The sequence below is a fragment of the Candida jiufengensis genome (assembly GCF_024610255.1).
Source record: "Candida jiufengensis strain CBS 10846 chromosome Unknown scaffold1, whole genome shotgun sequence".
NCBI lineage: Eukaryota > Fungi > Ascomycota > Pichiomycetes > Serinales > Debaryomycetaceae > Lodderomyces > Lodderomyces jiufengensis.
Genome location: NW_026261562.1, coordinates 2050908 through 2069139, shown reverse-complemented (window position 1 = coordinate 2069139; position 18232 = coordinate 2050908). Strand labels below are relative to the sequence as shown.

The 18232-nt window shown below is 27.0% G+C and overlaps 11 protein-coding genes across 11 annotated transcripts; 5 read left to right on the top strand and 6 right to left on the bottom strand. All coding sequences in view use genetic code 12, as the record gives it.

Annotated features, from left to right (window-relative positions):
* Nucleotides 1–127: 127 nt before the first annotated feature.
* Nucleotides 128–745, bottom strand: KGF54_004653 (uncharacterized protein; the record flags this gene model as incomplete). Its single annotated transcript, XM_051765375.1, has 1 exon — nucleotides 128–745. One exon carries the CDS (start codon nucleotides 743–745, stop codon nucleotides 128–130), a length of 618 nt encoding a protein of 205 aa, XP_051618695.1.
* A 1154-nt stretch (nucleotides 746–1899) lies between these two features.
* Nucleotides 1900–4125, top strand: KGF54_004652 (serine/threonine protein kinase; the record flags this gene model as incomplete). Its single annotated transcript, XM_051765374.1, has 1 exon — nucleotides 1900–4125. The coding sequence occupies one exon, from the start codon at nucleotides 1900–1902 to the stop codon at nucleotides 4123–4125; it is 2226 nt and encodes a 741-aa protein (XP_051618694.1).
* Nucleotides 4126–4353: 228 nt separating this feature from the next.
* KGF54_004651 (uncharacterized protein) lies at nucleotides 4354–4842 on the bottom strand (the record flags this gene model as incomplete). Its single annotated transcript, XM_051765373.1, has 1 exon — nucleotides 4354–4842. One exon carries the CDS (start codon nucleotides 4840–4842, stop codon nucleotides 4354–4356), a length of 489 nt encoding a protein of 162 aa, XP_051618693.1.
* A 294-nt stretch (nucleotides 4843–5136) lies between these two features.
* On the top strand, nucleotides 5137–5577 carry KGF54_004650 (mitochondrial 54S ribosomal protein mL40; the record flags this gene model as incomplete). Its single annotated transcript, XM_051765372.1, has 1 exon — nucleotides 5137–5577. One exon carries the CDS (start codon nucleotides 5137–5139, stop codon nucleotides 5575–5577), a length of 441 nt encoding a protein of 146 aa, XP_051618692.1.
* A 72-nt stretch (nucleotides 5578–5649) lies between these two features.
* Nucleotides 5650–6423, bottom strand: EAF6 (Eaf6p; the record flags this gene model as incomplete). Its single annotated transcript, XM_051765370.1, has 1 exon — nucleotides 5650–6423. One exon carries the CDS (start codon nucleotides 6421–6423, stop codon nucleotides 5650–5652), a length of 774 nt encoding a protein of 257 aa, XP_051618691.1.
* Nucleotides 6424–7916: 1493 nt separating this feature from the next.
* On the top strand, nucleotides 7917–9236 carry ENO1 (phosphopyruvate hydratase; the record flags this gene model as incomplete). Its single annotated transcript, XM_051765369.1, has 1 exon — nucleotides 7917–9236. One exon carries the CDS (start codon nucleotides 7917–7919, stop codon nucleotides 9234–9236), a length of 1320 nt encoding a protein of 439 aa, XP_051618690.1.
* Nucleotides 9237–9372: 136 nt separating this feature from the next.
* Nucleotides 9373–10761, bottom strand: KGF54_004647 (kynureninase; the record flags this gene model as incomplete). The annotated part of the gene is made up of 1 exon (XM_051765368.1): nucleotides 9373–10761. The coding sequence occupies one exon, from the start codon at nucleotides 10759–10761 to the stop codon at nucleotides 9373–9375; it is 1389 nt and encodes a 462-aa protein (XP_051618689.1).
* A 180-nt stretch (nucleotides 10762–10941) lies between these two features.
* APS3 (Aps3p) lies at nucleotides 10942–11540 on the top strand (the record flags this gene model as incomplete). Its single annotated transcript, XM_051765367.1, has 2 exons — nucleotides 10942–10963; nucleotides 11020–11540. The coding sequence occupies 2 exons, from the start codon at nucleotides 10942–10944 to the stop codon at nucleotides 11538–11540; spliced, it is 543 nt and encodes a 180-aa protein (XP_051618688.1).
* Nucleotides 11541–11649: 109 nt separating this feature from the next.
* On the bottom strand, nucleotides 11650–12087 carry KGF54_004645 (uncharacterized protein; the record flags this gene model as incomplete). Its single annotated transcript, XM_051765366.1, has 1 exon — nucleotides 11650–12087. The coding sequence occupies one exon, from the start codon at nucleotides 12085–12087 to the stop codon at nucleotides 11650–11652; it is 438 nt and encodes a 145-aa protein (XP_051618687.1).
* A 247-nt stretch (nucleotides 12088–12334) lies between these two features.
* On the bottom strand, nucleotides 12335–13453 carry KGF54_004644 (uncharacterized protein; the record flags this gene model as incomplete). The annotated part of the gene is made up of 1 exon (XM_051765365.1): nucleotides 12335–13453. The coding sequence occupies one exon, from the start codon at nucleotides 13451–13453 to the stop codon at nucleotides 12335–12337; it is 1119 nt and encodes a 372-aa protein (XP_051618686.1).
* A 1320-nt stretch (nucleotides 13454–14773) lies between these two features.
* Nucleotides 14774–17041, top strand: UPC2 (Upc2p; the record flags this gene model as incomplete). The annotated part of the gene is made up of 1 exon (XM_051765364.1): nucleotides 14774–17041. One exon carries the CDS (start codon nucleotides 14774–14776, stop codon nucleotides 17039–17041), a length of 2268 nt encoding a protein of 755 aa, XP_051618685.1.
* Between the last annotated feature and the right edge of the window lie 1191 nt (nucleotides 17042–18232).

Genomic DNA, 18232 nt, shown 5'->3' with positions numbered 1-18232 from the left:
AAACTAAAAGATTATTTTAAAAATACAAGAAGTGAAAAGTAAAATGGCATTGTGTTTATCACAGTTTTTAATGATGCTAGTTATTAGTAAATTTTTGGAAGATATACAAATTTTATATAGATTGAATTCATAGGGCAGTTTCCAATTCAAATTTCCTTTCCATAATTAAAAATTCATTAATTTCTTCCATATCTTTTAATTTCTGTTGTGCAATAAATAATTCCATATTTGTATTAGCTTCTTTTATTGATGATCCAAACCAATCAGGTAATTTTACTTCAAAGCATTCGATTATTTCATCATTATCGAGATCAGATTTTGTTAATTTTTGAGCATTTTGAGATTTTTGATTTATTTTTGTTGGTGATGATAAGTTTATCAAATTTGAATTTAATTTAGGGATATCAAATTTTCTTCTCATTGATTTCGAAGCTAATGCTATGGTTGGAGTAGTTGGTGATCTCTTTTTTAGATTTTGATTATTATTATGATGTGTTGCTTTTATTGGTGATGTAAATGCTTTATTCAATAATGGATGATTTGATTTAAAGGTATTTATTGATGATTCTTGTAATGGTTTTGTCCTTTTGTTATGGCCTTTTAATGAGCTTACAGAATCGCTCTTATGATTATTATTCTTGTTATCTATTGATTCAAATTCTTTAAACGTAAATGGATCAGTATTGGATCTTTTATTTGGGTAATAATTTTCTATATCTTCCATTATCGACAATGTAATGTTCATTCTATATTTTCATAAGGTATATTAGTTAGTGCATTAAATTTGATCGCCAGTTTGATTTATCAAGTTATTTTTATTAAAATGATGGTTGTAAAATTCTGATCCAGCACTATACAAATTGTATATTTATTAATTGTAAACAAATACGTAGTGTATCGCATTTTTTGTGTATGTCATGGTTTTAATAAATATGACACGTCATAATATATTTTTGCAATCATTTCATATGAATTATACTAAAAAATTTAATTGACTGTTTTATCATAAAAAATCGAAAGGTATCAATAAGCTCCTTATCTACTACACAGGGAGCGGTAAATGCAGTCTATTTGTTTATCATATTGTATGACTATACGAAAATTGATATAATTTTTTGGAAAATGATGAACTTCGCATGATCAAAGAGATAAATCATTAAATAATAATTGTCTAAGCCTTTAAGTTGACAACTTTTCTTTAAATCGTTTAATAAGGTTATTATTTAGTATTATTTAGGTAGAGGATATAGATCTAAGTGAAAAAATATTTTATTCTAATTAGTAGTCAATAAGTTTACGGTTGGAATGGATTTTTTTTAATTGATGTATGAAAAAAATAAAACAATATTCTTTTTATACTTAGTTTTTTATCCGAGACCAATTTCATAATTTGATTAAAAATTTAAGTTTTAAGTGATGCAAATCAAATCTATTAAGTATATTCTTGTTGAAACTTATCATGGGAATAATTGGTCCATTTAGTATTCAATCTCTGATATCTGTTGATGATTGTTCAATTAATTTTACTTATACAAAACTTTTATCTGATTAAAAAATTGAGATATATATATTTAGAATATTAGGTTTATAATTTAAATAATATTAGAATCACAAAAATTACAAAATAAATTATAAAAATCAACAAAAATTTAAAAGATTATAATAATAATTTCAGATATTACAAAAAAATATTTAATATTAATATATTATATTTACAGACTCGTTTATTATTAATCTTATAATCATATATATATTTATATATATATATATATCATTTCTCATTTATCACAAAACATTCTTTATTTGAAAGGCAATTCTTCAAATTTCAATCTATATATTTAAATTACTTTAATTTCTCGGGGAAAATTTCAATAATCAGAAGCTATTCATTTAATTGATATGTTTAAATTTAAAAATAAATTAAAATTTGGTTCATCTACTGAAAAACAAAACAATTCATCAAATTCACCTGAAGGTTCAATAACAAATTCTTCAACTACTTATGATGATCATAATGATATAACGACAACAGAATCATCAATAAGAGGTTCATCTGATTCAAGAAAAACTATATCAATAGACAATTTAACTGATGATGTAAATAAATTATCAGTAAATAATAATAATGGTCAACCTTCATCTTCACAACAAAGTAGAAAAAGTTCTGGAAAAAGTACTCAACAACAACAATTACATAATAATAATAATATTAATGGAATACATTCTAATAATATACTACAACCACCTTCTACTGATTCAAATGTTACATCTAATTCTTCTCAATATAATGGATCTCCATCATCATCTCAAGCAACATCATTAGGACAAGCATCATCAACATCAGGTTTAGAAGATGTTCAAAATTCAAATCCTTCTTCTTCTTCTTCTTCTTCTTCTTCACCTGGTTTATTAACTGTTAAAATTTATGGATCACAAAATATTCAATTACCTATTAAAATAAATAATAATAAACAAATTTTACATGCATTAGCTATAAATTCAAATAATGAAAATGTTGGTCAACAATTATTAAAAAATATGGAAAGTTTAGCAAAAGAAAATGATGCTGATTATTTACCTGGATCATTAGCTACAAAATTTTTACCTTCAATAATAACTATCCCTAATGCTGAAAGTCTTGTTAAATCATTACTATATTTAACCATAGAATTTGATAATAATGTATTAGTAATAGAACCGCAAAAGGGTACAGTTAACCAATCAACATGGAATCAAGTAGTATCGTTTGATGTTACAAATAAAGCATCAAATAAAAATGTTGAGTCACAATTTCTTAATTTAAATTTATTTATAAGGTTACCAAATATGTTAATTCCAGATAGTGAAAAATCTCGAAATAAACAATTATTTACAAATTATCAACAAGATTCTACTAATCAAAATAGATCAATGTCATCAAATTCTTCAAATACTTCAGCTTCACCTGTTAACATAGGGGATTTATTAATTGGTACAATAAAATTACCATTAAATCCGAAATCACATACTCAACAAATTAGATTAATGCATCATGAATATTTAAATTTTACAAATTATAATGTTAATGGAAATGATACAAATTCAAAAGAAATGGGAGAAATTATGCTTACAATAGAGTTCAAACCGCTTACCAAAAAGCATCTTTCTATTGAGGATTTCGATTTATTAAAAGTTATTGGTAAAGGATCATTTGGTAAAGTCATGCAAGTAGTTAAAAAGGATACAAAACAAATATATGCATTAAAAACGTTACGAAAACAACATATTGTATCAAGAATGGAAGTTACTCATACATTAGCTGAAAGAACAGTTTTAGCAAGAATAAATAATCCATTTATAGTTCCATTGAAATTTTCATTTCAATCACCAGAAAAATTATACTTGGTGTTATCATTTATAAATGGTGGTGAATTATTTTGGCATTTACAAAGAGAAGGTAAATTTTCAATGGATAGATCAAGATTTTATATAGCTGAATTATTGACAGCTTTAGAAAGTTTACATGAATTAAATGTCATTTATAGAGATTTAAAACCAGAAAATATATTATTGGATTATCAAGGACATATAGCACTTTGTGATTTTGGGTTATGTAAATTAAATATGAGTAATGATGATAAAACAAATACATTTTGTGGAACTCCTGAATATTTAGCACCAGAATTATTATTAAATCAAGGTTATACAAGAAGTGTTGATTGGTGGACTTTGGGAACTTTATTATATGAAATGTTAACTGGTTTACCACCATTTTATGATTCAGATTCTCCAACAATGTATAAGAAAATTTTACAAAATCCATTAAGATTCCCACCATTTTTAGAAGGTACAGATGCTCAAGATTTATTAATTAAATTATTACAAAAAGATCCACTGCAAAGATTAGATGATGCACAAGAAATTAAAAATCATTCATTTTTTAAAGATATTGATTGGAATAAATTATTAAATAAAAGTTATTTGCCTCCTTTTAAACCAAATGTTGAAAATTTATTAGATACTTCGAATTTTGATCAAGATTTTACAAATGAAAAACCTCAGGATTCTGTTGTTGATGATTTTTTAACTGAAAGTGTACAAAAACAATTTGGTGGTTGGACTTATAATGGTGATAATATGCTTTGATCAAATAGAGGTTTATTAAATTGGATAGTTACAAACATTATAAGGTATTTTTGTCTATCTATTGATGAATTTGTAGACCGTTTAACTCTGAAAAATGATCTTGATCAGTTGTTAACCATTCTTAGTTATTATCTCTTTGACATTAGCCAGGACTAAATTAATTTGAACAAAGTAAAAAAAAAAAAGAATAGAATCGAAAACCTTGTTAAACTTCTTCATATAATACTCTCAACGATTATTAGCAGCATTATGATAAGTAGCACCACTAGCACCAGGAAAACTCAGTTGTATCTTTGTAGTTTTAGAAGTATGACCTTTATTTATTTCAGGTTTTGAACTAGAAGCACTAAATTCACCTCTTGCCATTTTTTGTTGTTGATTTTGTTTAAATTCTTGATATTGAGGTTGTAAATGTTCTGGTGGTGAATAATTTATATTAACTAAATTTGGTTGTACTTTGTAAACGTTTGGGTCTTGCATTGGATCTTGTTGGTATTGTTGTTGTGGTGGGTATTGCTGATTGTTGTAGCCAAATTGACTTTGTGGGGGCTGTTGTGGTGGTGTTGGTTGGTAATTGTTATTGTTATTATATGGATTTTGTTGGCCTTGAATATCATCATATGCTGGTGGTGCATCTGGTAATTGTTTCAGCAGTGATGAAGCATTTAATTCTTCTTGTTTGTATTTTTGTCTCAATTTCTCTTTTTCGTCTGACATTATGTATTTATTTTTGCGTTTTGAACTTATGAATCTTACTTACTGATAAACCAATTGGTAATTTAAATAAAAACTAAAATATAAATTAAATTACCCCGTATAAGTTTGCTTTTGTAAAAATTTGTGTCACGTTGTTTGTCTGACACACTGACATGACTTTATAAATCATGACATTGAAAATAATTTTCAAATATATTGAAAAATTTACAATTCAAATATCGCATACAAAGAAAATACCATATAAAATTAATCATCCTCTAACCAACCATCACCTAACCCTTAAATTTTCTCAAAATGCTCCCAATAAATAAACCACAAAATACCATAAACCTAGCGCAAAAAGTTTTCCAAAGATTTAAAAGACAAGCAGCCACAAATCAACTAAATTCATCAACTCAAAAAATAGTAAATCAATTATCAGTATTATCAGCAAGTAGAAAACAATCAAGATTAATTCAATTATGTAATGAAGATTTAATTAAACATAGAACTATAATGAATGCATGGAAATTATTAAAAAGAAAACAACAACAAAGAAAAGATCATCAATTAAGTTTACAATATAAAAGTATATATAATGCAATGGAAAGTTTAAAAAATGAAAGTCCTGAATTATTTGATGCCGCTAATACCAAAAGTAAATTGAAATTTACTACTTTCCCTATAGAAATGAGAGTACCTACAGAATACCCACCTAATAAACCTTGGGTTTATGCATATAATCCAAAGAAATAGATATTCTTGAATAATACCTTGTATATATATTACAATTATCATAAATAGACAACTTTTTTTAAATTTGTTAATTTAATCTTCAATAGTTCTTGCTTTTCTTTTCCTTGATGGAGTACTTGAGGCACTATCACTTTTGTTGTCATTGGCTGACGGCGTAATTTTAATACCAAGATTTACACTAGTTGGATCAACTGAATCTTCATACTCATCGAAATCATCTTTTGAATTTATTATGGTTTGTAGTGTATTATTTAAATTTTTTGTAGTTGCGCTGTTACTGTTATTTATGCTTCCATTTTCTGTACCATTAGTACTTCCATTAATTACATAAGTTGAATTAGATCCATTTCTTTTATTCATTCTTTTAATAAAATTTATCGAACTCAAACTGAATATATGATCATCTTCAGTATATACAATTCTTCTTTTATTTCCCATGAGTCCTGTACCACCTATACTACTACCACCACTTATCTTCGAATAATTTTCAAATCCTTTAACTATATTACCTATTGTACTTTCTTCAAAATAATCAGTTTCTTTTTGATATATTGATTCTTCTAGTTTCTGTAGTTTTTGATTGATTTCTTGTTTCTTTAGTATTTGCTGAGTTAATTTCTTTTTTAAGTCATTGTATTTGTCCATAGTTGGTTTTATTGCTTTATTGTTTGATGAAGTAGATGATTTTTGTGAGTGGTTGTTATTGTTATTGTTGTTGTTTGTTGATTTGTTATCACTTTTTGATGGTGATTTTGATTCGATCGAGGTGCTTTTTTTACCCTCTATATTATTATTGTTATCTTGCTTTTTTGCATCTTTAGTATTCTTTGATTCTTCATTTGCCATAATATATGTTTGATAAAGTTGAAAATGTTATGGATATTGATATTTGAAGACTGGTGTTTTTGAGTAACTAATAAAATTGCTTGAGCTACCAAGTCCCAAAAAATTTGCAACAATTATACCGTCAAAACATACTAGTTACACTCATCTGTTCTCCACTTTTGGAAAAGTATAGAGGCAATTTACAAGCTCATTGGTCAAACTTAAGTTAAATTACCTTTCCTAATACAAGTGCAAAAACAATTCTAAAGTTTCGAGGAAAAATTCGATGTTGTTGCTTTCAAACAAGGTGATAAGTTTTAGTAATATTTGCAAACGGTAAAACTTACAAACGAATAAAGTCTTGCTGCATAACAATTGCATTTGGTCATATTTTGTCATGTTGCTTCTGATCCTCATGAATTGCAATTAAATACTGATTTGCGGGGAACTGAAGAGAAAGAGTCATTCTTTGAAACAAATGACCAAACAATAAATAGATTCTCAATTATATCACATTTTAGTAATTTACCAAATTGACACCGCAAAAAAATCAACTTCATCCTCAGCTAGATGTTTATATCTTTGAATCATATTTCTCAGTTTAAATTTTAAGATCAAAATCCCGGAAATTGGTTGCAAAATTGAGCTCCGAGACAAGACGATACAAGATCAGTTCACAGTTTAGTCATTTACCAAATAAACACCGCAAAAGAATCAAAATCATCCTCTGGTAGATCTTTATAATCTTTGATGGTAGATCTTTATAATCTTTGAATCATATTTCACAGTTTGAATTTTCAGATTAAAATCCCGGAGATTGGCTGCAAAATTAATTACATTGCGGTATAAAGTCTGTTCATCATTACTTCAGATCAATGCTAAGATTCATCCAAATTTGAGAAAGTTAATAATCAAGTTTGGTAGGAGAGGAAAGAGTCAAGGCCATCAATTGTAGAAATTATTGAACTAGAGTATGAATCAAACTGTAAAGATAATGCGAAAATGTCACTTCTCAAAAAAAATTGTTTCAAATAATTATCCATTAAACCGTAAAAAAAATATTCCAATAAAATTACTGCAAATTTGAAACAGTAACTAAATGTATTGAACGGAAATTCTAAGTTCCTGAGAAATAATTATCAAACTTCCCAATTAAATGCTTTAATCAAGTCAATCATCAGGTCATTCTTGGAAAACATGAGTCAGTGTTAAAACTCATATACTATTAATTTTTTTTCATACATTAACGCGGATTTCATTAAACCGTTTTTATATGTAAATGTTTAATAGTTATATGTAAATTGAAAAATTCAAAAAAATCTAATTCCACACACACACAACTTTACACACAACTAATAATTTTTTTTTCGTTCAATTTTAAATATTAATACCCTTACTTTTTCTTCTTTTCTTCTTTTTCCTTTTTCTTAATTCTTATTCTTAAGCAATTGACTCAATTGATCTTTATAAATTATATTATATCAATCTCAATTAATTAATTAACTTATTTCACAATGTCTATTTCAAAAATTCACGCAAGATACGTTTATGATTCAAGAGGAAATCCAACTGTTGAAGTTGAATTAACTACTGGTAAAGGTACTTTTAGATCAATTGTACCATCAGGTGCTTCAACTGGTGTTCATGAAGCTTTAGAATTAAGAGATGGTGATAAATCAAAATGGTTAGGTAAAGGTGTTTTAAAAGCTGTTGCCAATGTTAATGATGAAATTGCTCCAGAATTAATTAAAGCAAATATCGATGTTACTGATCAAACTAAAATTGATGATTTTTTATTAAAATTGGATGGTACCCCAAATAAATCAAAATTAGGTGCTAATGCTATTTTAGGTGTTTCATTAGCTGCTGCTAAAGCTGGTGCAGCTCAAAAAGATGTTCCATTATATAAACATATTGCTGATATTGCTAATGCCAAAGAAGGTAAATATGTTTTACCAGTCCCATTCCAAAATGTTTTAAATGGTGGTTCTCATGCTGGTGGTGATTTAGCTTTCCAAGAATTTATGATTGTTCCATCAAAAGCTCCATCATTCAGTGAAGCTTTAAGAATTGGTTCAGAAGTTTACCATCACTTAAAAACTTTAACCAAAAAGAAATATGGTCAATCAGCTGGTAATGTTGGTGATGAAGGTGGTGTTGCTCCAGATATCAAAACTGCTAAAGAAGCTTTAGATTTAATTGTTTCAGCAATTGAAGCAGCTGGTCACAAAGGTAAAGTTGATATTGCAATGGATGTTGCATCATCAGAATTTTATAAAGATGGTAAATATGATTTAGATTTCAAAAATCCAGATTCAGATAAATCACAATGGTTATCAGGTCCACAATTAGCTGAATTATATGGTGAATTAATTAAAGAATATCCAATTGTTTCAATTGAAGATCCATTTGCTGAAGATGATTGGGAAGCTTGGAGTCATTTCTTTAAGACTATTGATGGTAAAGTTCAAATTGTTGGTGATGATTTAACTGTCACTAACCCAATTAGAATTAAAAAAGCTATTGAAACTAAAGCTGCTGATGCTTTATTATTAAAAGTTAATCAAATTGGTACTTTAACTGAATCAATCCAAGCTGCTAATGATTCATATGCTGCTGGTTGGGGTGTTATGGTCTCACATAGATCAGGTGAAACTGAAGATACTTTTATTGCTGATTTATCGGTCGGTATTAGATCAGGTCAAATTAAAACTGGTGCACCAGCTAGATCAGAAAGATTAGCTAAATTAAATCAAATCTTAAGAATTGAAGAAGAATTAGGTGATGATGCTATTTATGCTGGTACTGATTTCCATAATGCTCATTCTTTATAAGAGTTTTATAGCCCACGTATTTATTGAGTGAAATGCAACAAAATATTTGTTAAGTAAAAATTGAGAGTCACAATTGTAGTTGTCTTTCTTTCGTAAATTCATTATAATGATTTATATATGTATCTATAAAATTAACTTAATTAGTATAATCTTTTTCTATTAACTCTAATGCTTCGAATAATCTTTGAGAAGCTCTATAAGTTTCTTCAAATGTATTATATAAAGGTAATGGAGCTAATCTTATGACATCCGGTCTTCTTTCATCACAAATTATAGCATGATCATGTAGATATTTGAAAACTTTCTCCATTACATTCTCTTCTTTTGTGTCTTTATGTGGTTGAAATAATATACTTAATTGACATCCTCTTTCATTTGAATTTAATGGTGTTAATATTTTAAATCCAAATTTTGAATCATCAACACTATCTTGTGGAATATAAAATTTATTAGATGTCAATAATTTCTCCAAAAATGATGTCAACTTTATTGATTTTTCGCGTAATGGTTCAATTCCTCCAATTTCATTAAATAAATCCAATGAAGATTTTAATGCAACACAATCAATAACACTTGGATTCAGTTGTCTATAACTTAATGCAGATGCTATAGGATCAAATTTCTCCAACATTTTAAATCTCTCTTCTCTGTTATTCCCCCACCAACCAGCTAATCTTGGCTTATAATTTGATGATGAATTATTTTCTGTATATTTTGAATTAACAAATATACCTGCTATTGCTCCTGGACCAGAATTTAAATATTTATATGAACACCAAGTTGCAAAATCAACTCCCCAATCATGTAGTTTTAATGGTACATTACCTACTGCATGCGCTAAATCCCAACCCACTATTATTTCTGGATTCTTGGACTTAGCATGTTGTGTAATCGATGAAATATCAAAGAATTGACCGGTATAGTACTGTATTCCAGGCAAACAAACTAATGCAATTTCATCTATATTTTTATCAATTGTAGATAGTATCAAATCAGTAGATAAATAAGTTTCACCTTTAGGTATGTCGATTTGTATTAAATGAGATTCATCATACCCATTTAATTTAACAATATTTAAAAATGCATAATAATCAGAAGGAAATGCTTGTTTTTCAAATAAAATTTTAGTTCTCTTATTTTGAGGTTTATAAAAATGAGTCAATAAAGAATTCAAATTTGAAGTTAATGAACCCATAATTGCAATTTCATTAATTTGTGCACCAACTAATGGAGTTAATAATGGAATTAAAGGTAAATCTATATCAACCCAATTTGTTAATTCTTCATTTGGATGATTAAAATGTGATTCAACACCTCTCATTGACCATGCATTTAATTCATCATTTATAGCTTTTGAAGTTTGTTTAGGCATTAAACCTAATGAATTACCACATAAATATATTGATTCTGTATCATTTGAAAACTTTTCATTTTGAATACCTAATGATTGAAATGTGGGGATGTTAAATTTTGACTTATATGCGGGGTACTTCAGATCCAACTCCTTAGCCTCCTCGAGTGACATTGAAAATTTTGAAGTTATACTTTTTTTTACACTTGTAGTTTAATTTGAATGGTTTGGTTACAAAATATGAAAAATTCGGATCTAAGTAGAACAAAAAAACCGTTTGAATTTTTTAAATTTACGATTCTTAAATTTGCATAATTTTATCGATCAACATAAACTCAATTACAACCTAATAATATGATCCATTCAGTACTAATATGTATGTAAATCTATCAATACTAGCTTGTTTGAATTCGATACTAACGATCTTTTTAGTCAACAATGATGGAGTACCAAGATTAATGAAGTTCTATACAAAAGTAGATATACAAACTCAAAGATTATTATTACAACAAGTACATCAATTAATTTCTGTACGGACAGCACAAGAATGCTCATTTATAACGCCACCAAAGCTTTTAGAAGATTTAGAAGATATAAAAGTAATATATCGTCATTATGCAACATTATATTTTGTATTTATAGTAGATGATCAAGAATCAGAATTAGGTATATTAGATTTAATTCAAGTATTTGTTGAATGTTTGGATAAATGTTTTACTAATGTTTGTGAATTAGATTTAGTTTTTGGATGGCAAGTTTTACAAACTGTATTGGAAGAAATTGTACAAGGTGGAATGGTTATTGACACGAACATTGGAAGAATTGTTGCTGCTGTTGATGAAGCAAATATGCAAAAGAATGGAAGTGGTGCAAGTGGGAATGGTAGTACTTCTACAATTGGTCAATCTATATTACTGTCTTTGTCACGAGATAGAGGATTTTGGAGTCGATAATAAAATTTATACAAGCGGGTTTAAAATGGTTTATTAAAATAACTATATAACAGAACTATAATAATTAATGTATTTTGGGATTTTGTTTTGATTTGAAAAGTGCTTTCAATCAAAATATCCTCCACCAAGATTTTTTTGCATTTTTTTCTTTAATTAATCTTTCTAATTCTTTACTTTGTTCAATACTTTTATTTATCTCTTCCTTTTGTTTTTCTTCAGCTTTAGTTTTATGAAATAATTCACGATCAACCAACTCTAAACTCAAATTTCTTTGATCTTTTTCTAAAGGTGATCCAATAGGACCAGTTTTCCATATAGGATCATTTGATTTGGATGTTTGTTTTACAATCTCCATTAATCTTTTTTGTTCTAATTGCCTTATTTCCTTGGATTTTTCATATTCAGCTCTTACTTCTGGTGAAAAACTTGCTATTAATTGTTCATCTGTTGGCCTTATTGTCATGTATAATACTACTCCCAATCCTGTTAAACATGCTCCTGCGAAATATACTCTCGCCCAACGGTACCAAAGTGGCTTTGTAGACATTGTGCTATATTATATTTGTAAACTGAAGAATATAGTAGAGCTAGCTTCTTATTAATCAAAAATTAGATATTGGTTAAGTAAAGTTTACGAGAGTAATTGGTAGCAGTCAAATCTGATGACAGTATTTTTTGCAACTAAATTCAGAGTATGTTTTTTATTTTTTTGCAGCTATGTATATTTTTGTACATATTCATAAAATCAAACTAGCAATTCAGTGATAAAAAATGTGTTAATTATTAAACGAAAATTACTCTTCTGTTACCGCATATGGATAGCTATGAATACAAAAAAATTCATCATCATGTTTTTTCTCATCAAAATTAGCACCTAATTCATTGATAATTAACTCATTTTCTTTATTCTCAAAATCAAATCTAAAATTTGGAGAGTCAATAAATTTAGCTTCTTTAAAAGCTTGCATATCTTGAAGTCTGTTAAAATTTGATGAAAACACCTTACTTTCAGAAAGACCCTTTTTTTGATCTATTTTTTTAACTTTTGTAGGTGATGATCTTAATGGTATAAATTTATCCATCAATTTATCTGGTTTTGCATCAGAATAAGGTAATTCCCAGTTCAAAAAATCATCATGTTGATAAAAAACTCTTTTAAGTGATGGAGTTGAAGTTGGTAATTCATAAATTGGACTATATGGATCAAAATCTGGATCAACTAATTCTTCATCTTTTCTATTCACTTCGACTGGTAATTCTAAATTAACAGTCTTACTTATAATTTCTTCATCACATACTTTTTGGGGTTCTGGTTTTCTAAGGTCTGGCATCGATATTGATTTTAAATTCATAAGTTTTTTAGGTTTTGATTTTGCTGGTGTTAATCCTAAGCTATCTAAAGCATCTTTAAATTTGTGTGAATTCAAACTGTGAACTTCAATTGACTCGCCTATCTTTTGCTTAATACTCCCCAAGTTGAAAAATCTTCTAAATCGAATACCCAATGTCTCTGAAGTTTTAGCTGTACTAAAAATCTCTTCAAAATCTTCTTTCGAACATGAAATGGAATCCAGATAAATTACTTGAATTTTGTTGGAACTGAAGATCGATTTGATGTTTTTCAAAAATCCAAATTTGCCATTTTCAACTGCGAGCTTATTAGTTGGTGGAAGCGTATTTATCAAACCATTCTCTTGATTTTCAACAATAGTTGATGTTATCTCTGTCTTAATCTGAGGTAGAGACATAATTTGTTGACTCTTATTAAAGCATTGAGGAAATTTAAATATATTTTCGAAGAATCTTGTAGCTTTTGGTTCATCTGTCAGTAATTCAATATCTTCGAATTGATTGATTGATACAGTTGAACTTTGAGAAAATGGTGTATTCTGTTCCAATGGTGGTAATGTCATTTTCCATGTAACTGAATAGTAATTTTACCGTGATCACTATTTTTAATAATTGATGGCTTATGTGACTTGATCTTTTACAAAATTACGATTAGAATAATTTTTTTGCAACCAAATATTATCATATCAAAAAAATTATCTGCAACTAATAAAAAATTTTAAAAATTTAATAGTACAAAGCATTTTTTTCATGAATCTTAGGCAAAAATCATTAAAGTATGCCTCGAAAATGACTTGGGTGTGAAACTCTTTTCGCTCAAAATTTAAAAAATACTGGCATGGTTTTTTAATTTGGAATTGATCTTTCTCAATTACAGTCTATGGGCTAATCCTTTGTAGTTTTGAGATCACTTTACGCAGATCAAAAAATAATATATAAGTAATAGTTGAATTCAATCGGTTAATATACCTGTTTTGATTATCATTAATTAACAATATAATACATCATAATTGAGATTAAATATAGTCTATTTCGGATATTAAGTTTTTGATCCGTTTGTAAAACATATTGTAAATAAAAATCATATGGTAGTATTAATATACGGATATTAAATAATTGAATTTATGAAATAGTGTGGTCTATTATACAATAATTCACATCGTTTAATTTTTTTATTACAACTAAAAAAAATAATCAATTTTCTTAAACGACGAATAAAAAATTATTATTAAATAGAATAAGAATTATTACTTTCCTAGCTTAATATATAATTCTAATCTCTTTATTTAGACAATAAATAAATGATGTATAAATCCATAGCCTCAATTGAATTGATTAACATTAATTGAAATTCAAGTTAGATCTAGAGAGAGAGAGGGGGGTATAAAATTTTTAGATTCATATTAAACTTCATATTTTATATATATATAGTCTATTTCTATATATTATTAACATATTATAATTATTTTAAATTGAATGTAAGAAAAAATATTTTTATTTAATTAAGTTAAAAAAAATTCACAACCAAATTTTACATTTAAATTTATAATTTTATTAAAGATACAACCAACAAATATTTATAATATTTTAACAACTATTCATTTTATTCATTTATTCATTTATGAATTGAATCTATTCAAATCATTTAGTAATTACAAGTTTACAAAAAACAATTTTCAACATATTGTTTTAAAATTAAAAGAATTTTACCTTTTTTTAAAATCTAATTAATCGACTTTTAATTAATTTTAATTGACTTTTTTCAACAATTTAGTCTTTAATATTTTCGGATATATTAAACTTGTACAAAGGGAATGATAGTAAAAGAAGAATCAAATTTTACTTCTTTACTAGATTCTACTATTAATAACAATATACTACAGATGAAGGATTCTATCAAAGATTTGGATGATACAATTGATTCAAAAAATAACGCGTCTGAATTAGCAACAAATGATACTTCAACAGATAAAAAATCATTATCAAAATCATCTACTGGTAAACGTAAATATCATCAAAAATCAAGATATGGTTGTTCAACTTGTAAAAGAAGAAGAGTCAAATGTGATGAACAAAAACCTTTATGTGGAAATTGTGTTAAATTGAAATTAGAATGTGGTTATATCAAAGATGATGAAGAAGAGCAACAACAACAACAACCAAAAAAACAGAAAACCGAATCATCCAAGACATCAGAGGAGAAAATTAAAAAACCAAAAGTTCAAAGGAAACTGAAAAAACTGGAGAAATCAAATGCAAACTCAATTCCATCATCAAGAAGTAATAGTATTGATAACAGTATAAATGAATTGGAGTCAATACAACTACAACAACAACAGCAACAACAACAAGCTACCCCATCTCTAACTCCAAGTCCAAGTGTACCTCAACAAGCAAATAATCTTAATAATTTAGCTCAATTGTTTGCAAATCCTTTAAATGCATTATCATCAGGTTTATTAAGTGCTGGAAATTTAAATAATTTGAATGTTGCTCATTTAGTCAATAATTTATCAAGTTTAGGAGATATTGGAGCCAATTTGGGTAATCTAATAAATCTTGGAAATTTGGCAAGTTTGTCGAATTTAGCTACTTTAGCTCAATTACCAATTGATTTAAGTAATATAAATGGATTAGGAAATACCAATGGAGGAGCAACTGGTGGTTTAATGGATCAAATATCCGCAACTTTATTAAGTGGGAATGTTAATGCCGAGGCTTTATTGAATAATCAACCACCATTGCCACAGCAACAACAATCAAGGCATCAGAATAATATTATAAACGAAGCTATTGATCCATCATTAAATTTTCAAAATGCTGGTTCTTCTAGTTCACCTCAATTCACAATACCTGATTCTACAACTTCACCAAATATTCATCAGAATCAAGAACAACAGGCAACAAATTCATTACCACAAATTTCACCAAATCTGTCACTGTCGATACCGTCTTCATTACCCATGAATAATAAAACATTGGCACAGAGTATGAATTCAAGTAGTTTAAATATGTTAGATTTAAAATTAATGTTTCATTATACTTCACAAGTTGCAAATACAATAACAGGTGCTGGGATTTCAGAGACAAATATATGGATTCATGATATACCTATGTTAGCTTTTGAACATCCATTTTTAATGCATTCAATTTTAGCATTTAGTGCAACGCATTTGTCAAGAACCGAAAAGGGATTGGATCAATGTGTTACTTGTCATAGAGGTGATGCATTGAGATTATTAAGAGAAGCTGTATTAAATATCAATGCTGATAATACAGACGCATTAGTTGCAAGTGCTTTAATATTAATTATGGATTCATTAGCAAATGCATCTTTTCCTTCATCAACTTCACCAAAATCTTTACCTGCATCAGCTTGGATTTTCCATGTAAAAGGAGCGGCAACAATATTAACAGCTGTATGGCCATTAACAGAACAATCAAGATTTTATAAATTTATAAGTGTTGATTTAGGAGATTTAGGAGATATAATGAATCAAAAAGTTAATTTAAATGGTGGGAATGAAACAACTAAGATAAACGGTAATAATAGAAAATATTTTACAGATTTGGAATGTCATGATTCAGATATAGCAGATTTATTCCCTGTAGAAATTGATTCACCATATCTTATAACACTAGCATATTTAAATAAATTACATAAAGAAAGATATAAATCAGATTTTATATTAAGAATTTTTGCATTTCCTGCATTATTAGATAAACAATTTATGGGATTATTAATGAGTGGTGATATTAAGTCAATGAGAATAATGAGATCATATTATAAATTATTAAGATCGTTTACAATGGAAATGAAAGATAAAGTATGGTTTTTAGAAGGTGTAGCACAAGTATTACCTTCAAATGTTGAAGAATATGCTGGAGGAGCTGGAGGTATGCATATGATGATGGATTTTTTGGGTGGAGGACCTGAAATTATTGATGATTATGGTGATGAATTTGAAATTGATGTAAATGTTGATATAACACCATCAGCATCAATAGCAAGAGTTAATGGTACACAAACCAATGATGATGATTTTGCAAGTACAAGTAATAATAATGTAAACATAAATGATAGTAACAATAATGATAATAATACAAATAATAATAATAATGATTTAACGAATATGGTATTTAATATATAATGGAAGGGAATTAATGTAAATAATTGGCAATATAATTTGTAGTATTGAGTACACTCTAAAAACTTCTAGATACAGATGCATCTTAGCATTCTACGCGTATAATTCAAAATGGTTATGGTTAACTCAAGTCGAGCCATACCCACAAATTGAACTACGATAATAGGGGTAATACGTCAAAGTTCAAACAAACAAATTACTTTTGCTTTGATTTGATTTTTATGATCGCTAATAATCCCACAAAGTGATGATCAAAAGCATTTCATACTTCAATTCACATGCTACTCACTTCCTCGAGAACTAGAGTTTTGGTCAATAAAAGCTTAAAAAAAATAAGTTGTAAAACCCTTATCTTAATTTTTATTCATCGTCATATTTAATTCACAAGACATTAGATTATTTAATAATAAATAATAAATAATTAATAAATCTAATAAATAATAATTTATTTTTTTACGTGTCTGTCTGTTTTTTTGTTTTAATGTCTCAATATAATAAACAAATTGATTTAAGTATATTTCGAGGTAAATTACTCTACGTTAAATTATTCTTCCAGCTTTGATAAACTATAGTAATTACAAATATTTAAGATCGTTACGATATTACTCAAAATTCTGTATTGTTTTAATAAATGAAGTCTTTCACAAACTAATAATAAGTATTAAATCAAATGAAAAAAAATTTTGATAAAAAAAAATTTAAAAATTAAAAATAATAATAATATTAAAAAAACAAAAAAAAAAGATTTCCATATCAAATCCAAAGTAATTAATTAATCAACAACAATAAAATAATATTATTAAATATTAATATTGAATAAATAAAAACAACTACAAAACAAAATCACCTTTTACATTTACAAGCTTTAGATTTCATCTTTAATACCCAAATCTATTAATTTAGTATATCTCATATTCATAATTAAATCATAAATCTTTATCATTTTTACTTAGACACTATAATCATCAAGTTTAGAGAGACAATTTTTAATTAAAATTAATAAACTATACAATCATATTTTACAAACTTTCGTTTTTATTCAATTCAATTAGATTTTTAAATTTAATTCATTTACAATTTGAGATCATTTTATTCATAATTCAACAATTAATCATTAATAAAACCAATAAAGTTGAGCCTATTAAAGAAGGGATATTTTGCCACATCTATTAAAAAAAATTTAATACCAAGCAT